General features: G+C 44.8%; 1 protein-coding gene across 1 annotated transcript; it reads right to left on the bottom strand.

The window, feature by feature from the left end:
- Window positions 1-104: 104 nt before the first annotated feature.
- Window positions 105-7,211, bottom strand: LOC123486097 (transcription factor Sp2-like). Its single transcript, XM_045217296.1, has 4 exons — window positions 7,046-7,211; window positions 6,234-6,414; window positions 3,131-3,324; window positions 105-2,468 (listed from the first exon to the last, which is right to left on the bottom strand). Exons 1-4 carry the CDS (start codon window positions 7,209-7,211, stop codon window positions 2,368-2,370), a joined length of 642 nt encoding a protein of 213 aa, XP_045073231.1. The 3' UTR covers window positions 105-2,367.
- Between the last annotated feature and the right edge of the window lie 1,053 nt (window positions 7,212-8,264).

Raw genomic sequence — 8,264 nt, 5'->3', positions numbered from 1 at the left:
TACTTATACACCAACACCTTTTTCTAAATTCTTCCTATGGTTCTCAGTGAGGGAAATCTCTTGTGAAGGCTTATGGGACCTGGATGAAGAAGGACAACACAGAATACAGTTTGAATGCTTTATTGAGGGGGTGGGTGACTGTAAAAAAGGAGCAAGCACCTGTAGTAAGCGCCTTAATACAAGTTATAAAAGATGGGCGATAGATAGCTGGATCTCTGAGGACTCCTGTTAAACAAAGAGTCTGAAATGGCACCCTATTCCCTATATAGTGCACTAATTTTGACCAGAGACCATAGAGCTGTGGTTAAAAGTAGTGCACAATATAGGGTGCCATTTCAGACACACACAGGGTCTGTATCGATTACTGTAATAGATCAGGTTGAGACGGGGAAAGCACCTGGTTCACTGAGACCAACATTAGGACCTTTTCAGTTTAGGTAAAATAACTTGTCCGCTGATCATTACTTAAAAATCACACATTTTCAACCTGGGCTCAAGTCAGTGCACATACACATTGGCATTATGGAACATAAGTTAGACAAAAATAAAAGGAATTCTACAAATGCCGTTCCCTGGAAATTAGACAGAAATCTCTTAAATACTGGGTGCAGCTGTCTAAGGCAACTTTAAATTCAATAGAAAAGGGATAATCTAGAAGTATTGGTGTATAAAGCAGGAATGAAGCTATACAATGTCACATTACACATTTTCCTTTCACACTGTACAGAGTCCACTTCCTTCAGCTCTGGCCAGGCCGGCCAAAATACAAGGCAATGTAACTTTTTATCCAGACACATTGTATATACACACATTCAGGACATACAATACAAACATAAATATGAGCAGGAATTATTTCCTTCCCAAGGCCCAGTTTAGGCCTCCCAACATGCCAGATGCAATTTTCCTGTTGGCTATTCAATTAAATGTTGATCTCATTTTAGAATAGATGAGGATCATTTGTTGTTGGGGGACATTTAATAAATCTTTCTATTTTAAAGAAAAATATTAAAATGTATGCTGTTAGCTACATAAACAGTCAATATGTATTCATTGACCAGAACATACTGTAATACTATGAGTAAAGGTTTAGCGCTGGTGTTCTTCCTTGAGTGTTAAAGGAATTGAAACACCAGAAACTTCAGATAAATAATATTAGATAGCTTGTCAATTTTTTAAATCAAACATATCTGCCTCAAACGGATCTTAATGTAGATCATAATTAACAAGTTATGACTTCTAATGTAATCTAATAACTGGTGACAGGCCCGAGAAAACATTCGATGTAGATTTTTTGCTGCATCTTATGACATGATTGTCACGCCAGACCAATATTTGGAACATATTTAGTTAATATCATAATGATATACACATAGCAATGTACTACATTTAAACTCATTAGGAGGGAGTCTGTATTCAAAATAATTTGTAACTTCACAAAAACAAGAAATGCCAAAACCTAAATTACATTTTCATCTTTGATTTACAAAGGGTATTACCGAAAAAGGGTATTACGTCTGAACATCATAAATATCTATATTTGCCCATGTATGTGTGGATGTATGTTTGTCCGCATATACACTTTATACACAAAATCTTTTGCCAACTTCGGTTTTCTGAGTCTGGAACTGTTTAAGGTTTCAAAGTGGTCACCAAGGCCTCATAGGTATGCAGGTTCATTCCAACCAAATAATGTATTTGTTGAAAGATCAATGATATTGAACAAGAATATAATTATAAATACTGTTCAAACCATGTAAAAGGATATGCGTGTAGTGCAATTTACAGAATAGGATTTGTTTGACTGAAAAAATAACCTTGGATACTCATGGGGCTTGAGGATCAACTTTGGAAAAACCTTATTCTGGAGCTTCAACAACAATATTTGTTATTAATATTGAAAAGAATAAAACATGGAAAAACAAGGAGGGGCAAGAGTGGCTGGAATCTCCTTTGGGCTCAGGTACTTTGGTAGACTAAATCTACCCGTTTTGCTCTCATTCCTTATTCAGCATGACTGGATTTGTGTTTGGTACTCAGAGCTTGAGGTCATCAGAACACAGCATCCACGCTAGTCTGTCTCTCTGGGGGACCGCCTATCGCTGTTCTACGCATTCTGCCTACGTAGGTAAGCCTGCCGTCCGTAATTATATATATTGTTATCAATAATAAATTGACTGGAACAGTTGAGTCCGTGGGGGGAGGATTGGTATGTACACCAGGCTACGAAGCCTCTGAGGGGGAGTGAAGAAAACAGGGCTTTGGGTTCACCCATCATGGGACTACCTTCTTGGTATCCTCTCCTGCGGCCCTCTATGGGGTTTAGTTCATCAGGACATGTCTATGTATACAGTCGGTATACAGCACAACTCACAAGTTCTTGGTGTTCATGTGTGTTTTGTAATGCTTCGTGAGGTGGTCGCTCCTCATGAACCGTTTCTGACACTGGTTGCACTCGAAGCGCTTGTCTCCTGCAAGGAGAAGACAGAATAAATGAGTGGTTTAATTTTCCTGCACAACACAAAACTATGACAGAGCAATACCATTCTTCTCTGCTGCAGATCTGAGTGTCTGCCTGAGTCCTGGCAAATTCTGCAAAACTAACATGTGCATAGTCTCCGTGAGTCCTGACGTGGTGAACACAATGGTGTATCGGCATGAGTTGGCATATGGCGCACTGTCGACTGACTTGTGCTAACCTTGCTGTGTACGTACCTCCTGTGTGTGTGTCCTGGGTTGTGTTCAGTAGGTGGAAAACATTTTGAAAACAGGGGAGGTACTATCTGAACTGGTCCAATAAGAACACAGGCGGCAGGTAGCTTTGTGGTTAAGAGCGTTGTGCCAGTAACCGAAAGTTCACTGGTTCTTATCCCCGAGCCGACTAGGTGAAAATTGTGTTGGTGCCCTTGAGCAAGGCACTTAACCCTAATTGCACCTGTAAGTCGCTCTGGATAAGAGCGTCTGCTAAATTACACTTTTTTTTTTTTAACAAAAAAAAAACCACGATTGTCACTATCCATTGCAAAATGATTTGCTACGGTGTTCCTTACTGAACATGACCCACTGTGTGTTGCAGACTGACCTACATTCATCCTACAGTGTGTATCAGTGTGTCTCCTGAGGGGGGACGGACCTGTATGTGTCCTGGCGTGCCGCTGCAGCTCGTCACTGCGCGTGAAGCGTTTGCCACAGAAGACCCAGTTGCAGACGAAGGGCCGCTCGCCGGTGTGCAGGCGCACGTGGGCCCGGAGGAGGGACGTTTTCCGGAACGTCTTCTCGCAGCCCGGGATGTGACAGATGTGCTTCCTCTTCCCCACCTCGCCGGGCCTGCACAACACAGAAAACATAAACTTAACAACAATATACACTGCTCAAAAAAATTAAGGGAACACTTAAACAACACAATGTAACTCCAAGTCAATCACACTTCTGTGAAATCAAACTGTCCACTTAGGAAGCAACACTGATTGACAATACATTTCACATGCTGTTGTGCAAATGGAATAGACAGGTGGAAATTATAGGCAATTAGCAAGACACCCCCAATAAAGGAGTGGTTCTGCAGGTGGTCTACAACCCACACAAGTGGCTCAGGTAGTGCAGCTCATCCAGGATGGCACATCAATGCGAGCTGTGGCAAGAAGGTTTGCTGTGTCTGTCAGCGTAGTGTCCAGAGCATGGAGGCGCTACCAGGAGACAGGCCAGTACATCAGGAGACGTGGAGGAGGCCGTAGGAGGGCAACAACCCAGCAGCAGGACCGCTACCTCCGCCTTTGTGCAAGGAGGAGCACTGCCAGAGCCCTGCAAAATGACCTCTAGCAGGCCACAAATGTGCATGTGTCTGCTCAAACGGTCAGAAACAGACTCCATGAGGGTGGTATGAGGGCCCGACGTCCACAGGTGGGGGTTGTGCTTACAGCCCAACACCGTGCAGGACGTTTGGCATTTGCCAGAGAACACAAAGATTGGCAAATTCGCCACTGGCGCCCTGTGCTCTTCACAGATGAAAGCAGGTTCACACTGAGCACATGTGACAGACGTGACAGAGTCTGGAGACACCGTGGAGAACGTTCTGCTGCCTGCAACATCCTAAAGCATGACCGGTTTGGCGGTGGGTCAGTCATGGTGTGGGGTGGCATTTCTTTGGGGGGCCGCACAGCCTCCATGTGCTCGCCAGAGGTAGCCTGACTGCCATTAGGTACCGAGATGAGATCCTCAGACCCCTTGTGAGACCATATGCTGGTGCGGTTGGCCCTGGGTTCCTCCTAATGCAAGACAATGCTAGACCTCATGTGGCTGGAGTGTGTCAGCAGTTCCTGCAAGAGGAAGGCATTGATGCTATGGACTGGCCCGCCCGTTCCCCAGACCTGAATCCAATTGAGCACATCTGGGACATCATGTCTCGCTCCACCCACCAACGCCACGTTGCACCACAGACTGTCCAGGAGTTGGCAGATGCTTTAGTCCAGGTCTGGGAGGAGATCCCTCAGGAGACCATCCGCCACCTCATCAGGAGCATGCCCAGGCGTTGTAGGGAGGTCATACAGGCACGTGGAGGCCACACACACTACTGAGCCTCATTTTGACTTGTTTTAAGGACATTACATCAAAGTTGGATCAGCCTGTAGTGTGGTTTTCCACTTTAATTTTGAGGGTGACTCCAAATCCTGACCTCCATGGGTTGATAAATTTGATTTCCATTGATAATTTTTGTGTGATTTTGTTGTCAGCACATTCAACTATGTAAAGAAAAAAGTATTTAATAAGATTATTTCATTCATTCAGATCTAGGAAGTGTTATTTTAGTGTTCCCTTTATTTTTTTGAGCAGTGTATATACAAAAGTATGTGGACACCCCTTCAAATGAGTGAATTAGTCTATTTCAGCTACACCCGTTGCTGACAGGTGTATAAAATCGAGCACACAGCCATGCAATCTCCATAGACAACAATTGGCAGTAGAATAGCCTTACTGAAGAGCTCAGTGACTTTCAACGTGCCACCGTCATAGGATGCCACCTTTCCAACAAGTCAGTTCGTCAAATTTCTGCCCTGCTAGAGCTGCCCCGGTCAACTGTAAGTGATGTTATTGTGAAGTGCAAACGTCTAGGAGCAACAACGGCTCAGCTGCAAAGTGGTAGGCCACACAAGCTCACAGAACGGGACCGCCGAATGCTGAAGCGCATAAAAATCATCTGTCTTCGGTTGCCACACTCACTACCGAGTTCCAAACTGCCCCTGGAAGCAACGTCAGCACAAGAACTGTTCGTCGGGAGCTTCATGAAATGGGTTTACATGGCCGAGCAACCACACACAAGCCTAAGATCACCATGCGCAATGCCAAGTGTCGGCTGGAGTGGTGTAAAGCTCGCTGCCATTGGACTCTGGAGCAGTGGAAACACGTTCTCTGGAGTGATAAATCATGCTTCACCATCTGGCAGTCCAACAGACTAATCTGGGTTTGGTGGATGCCAGGAGAACGCTACCTGCCCCAGTACATAGTGCCAACTGTAAAGTTTGGTGGAAGAGGAATAATGGTCTGGGGCTGTTTTTCATGGTTCGGGTTAGGCCCCTTAGTTCCAGTGAAGGGAAATCTTAACGCTACAGCATACAATGACATTCTAGACGATTCTGTGCTTCCAACTTTGAGGCAACAGTTTGAGGAAGGACCTTTCCTGTTTCAGCATGACAATGCCCCCGTGCACAAAGCGAGGTCCATACAGAAATAGTTTGTCGAGATCGGTGTGGAAGAACTGGACTGCACAGAGCCCTGACCTCAACCCCATCGAACACCTTTGGGATTAATTGGAATGCCGACTGCGAGCCAGGCCTAATCGCCCAACATCAGTGCCCGACCTAACTAATGCTCGTGGCTGAATGGAAGCAAGTCCCAGCAGCAATGTTCCAACATCTAGTGGAAAGCATTCCGAGAAGAGCGGAGGCTGTTATATCAGAAAAGGGAGGGACTAACTCCAAATTAATGCCCATGATTTTGGAATGAGATGTTTGACGAGCACAGATATTAATAGCAGGAGGATGGAAAGTAGTTGTTTGCAATCGTGGTTGTTTCCCTGCCCCAATCTCACAAGAGGGTACACTTTTCCCATACATGTATCAGTTTGCATCAACCAAAACGTTCTATATTGGTAAAACAAAATATGGGTTTATACTGTGTATCATGCTTTTTTCCACCAGGTGCTCAGGCCTGGCTCTAGTTTGCTAGTAAGAGCCACTTGCCTCTTCTCTGAGTCCTTACAGTTGGGGCAGGTGCAGGCCATGCGGCGCTTCTTCTCCCCAGGCTGGCCCTGCAGCTCCAGACCCAGAGTCTGCTCCATCTGCACCTGGTGGCCCTGGGAGGTCACCCCGCCCAGCTGGAGGGTCCCGCCCTGTACCGTCTGCACTGTCAGGTGCTGCTGGCCTGAAAGAACAGTAGAGAAACTTTAACATATACTGTACTTGAACATATTGAACACACACACACACACACACACACACACACACACACACACACAGGTGCAGCTCACTAAATTAGAATATTGTGGAAAAGTTAAGTAATTTCAATAATTCAATTGACAAAGTGAAACTCATATCGTGGATTAATTACACAAAAAGTGAAATAGTTCAAGCCTGTATTTGTTTTAATCTTGATGATTACGGCTTACAGCTCATGAAAACCACAAATTCAGTATCTCAGAAAATTAGAATATGACATAAGACCAGTGAAAAAAAGAAATGTAATACAGACATGTCAGCCTTCTGAAAAGTATGTTCTTGTACATGCAGTCAGTACTTGGTTGGGGCTCCTTTTGCATGAATCACTGCATCTATGCAGCGTGGCATGAAGTCGATCAGCCTGTGGCACTGCTGAGGTGTTATGGAAGCCCAGGTTGCTTCGATAGCGGCCTTCAGCTCGTCTGCATTGTTGGGTCTCGTGTCTCTCATCTTCCTCTTGACAATACCCCATAAATTCTCTATGGGGTTCAGATCAGGCGAGTTTGCTGGCCAATCAAGCACAGTAATCCCATGGTCATTGAACCAGGTATTGGTACCTTTGGCAGTGTGGGCAGGTGCCAAGTCCTGCTGGAAAATGAAATCAGCATCTCCATAAAGCTTGTCAGCAGAAGGAAGCATGAAGTGCTCTAACATTTCCTGGTAGACGGCTGAGTTGACTTTGGACTTGATGAAACACAGTTGACCAACACCAGAAGATGACATGGCTCCCCAAATCATCACTGACTGTGGAAACTTCACACTGGACTTCAAGCAACTTGGATTCTGTGCCTCTCCACTCTTCCTCCAGACTCTGAGACCTTGATTGCCAAATGAAATGCAAAATGTACTTTCATCTGAAAAGAGGACTTTGGACCACTGAGCGACAGACCAGTTATTTTTCTCCTTAGCCCAGGTAAGACGCTTCTGACGTTGCCTCTGGTTCAGGAGTGGCTAGACACGAGGAATGCGACAGTTGTAGCCCATTTCCTGGATACGTCTGTGCGTGGTGGCTCTTGATGCACTGACTCCTGCCTCAGTCCACTCCTTGTGAAGCTCCCCCACATTTTTGAATGGCCTTTGCTTGACAATCCTCTCAAGGCTCCGGTTATCCCTGTTGCTTGTGCACCTTTTCCTACCACACTTCTTCCTTCCACTCGACTTTCCATGAATATGCTTGGATACAGCACTCTGTGAACAGCCAGCTTCTTTAGCAATGATCTTTTGAGGCTTTCCCTCCCTGTGGAGGGTGTTGATGACTGTCTTCTGCACAACTGTCAAGTCAGCAGTCTTCCCCATGATTGTGAAGCCTACTGAACTGGACTGAGAGACCATTTAAAGGCTCAGGAAACCTTTGCAGGTGTTTTGAGTTATTTAGCTGATTAGAGTGTGACACCTTGAGTCTACAATATTGAACTTTTTCACAATATTCTAATTTATTGAGCTGCACCTGTTTATATATACATACATATAGTACACATATATACAAATCCTTTACACCAACATGCACACCCCAATCCACACATACATACTACCACATGACCACTGACACACACATGCAGGCCTCCATTAGCTTGCTAAAAGTAAATTGGAATGCATATTGTTTTAAAAGAAACACAGTATGGAAATAGAGAGGATATGGATATGCACTTGTGGATTTGGATACGGACTACCACTTTCTATATTTTTTCACGAACACACAGTACATACACATATACACACACATACATGCATACCTCCTGCGTTGGTGATGGTGACGGGCACTCCTTGCACCTGGAC

Source organism: Coregonus clupeaformis, unplaced genomic scaffold (genome assembly GCF_020615455.1).
Source record: "Coregonus clupeaformis isolate EN_2021a unplaced genomic scaffold, ASM2061545v1 scaf0999, whole genome shotgun sequence".
Lineage (NCBI taxonomy): Eukaryota > Metazoa > Chordata > Actinopteri > Salmoniformes > Salmonidae > Coregonus > Coregonus clupeaformis.
The sequence above is the reverse complement of the archived record's forward strand: the minus strand, read 5'-3'. Positions and strand labels throughout refer to the sequence as shown.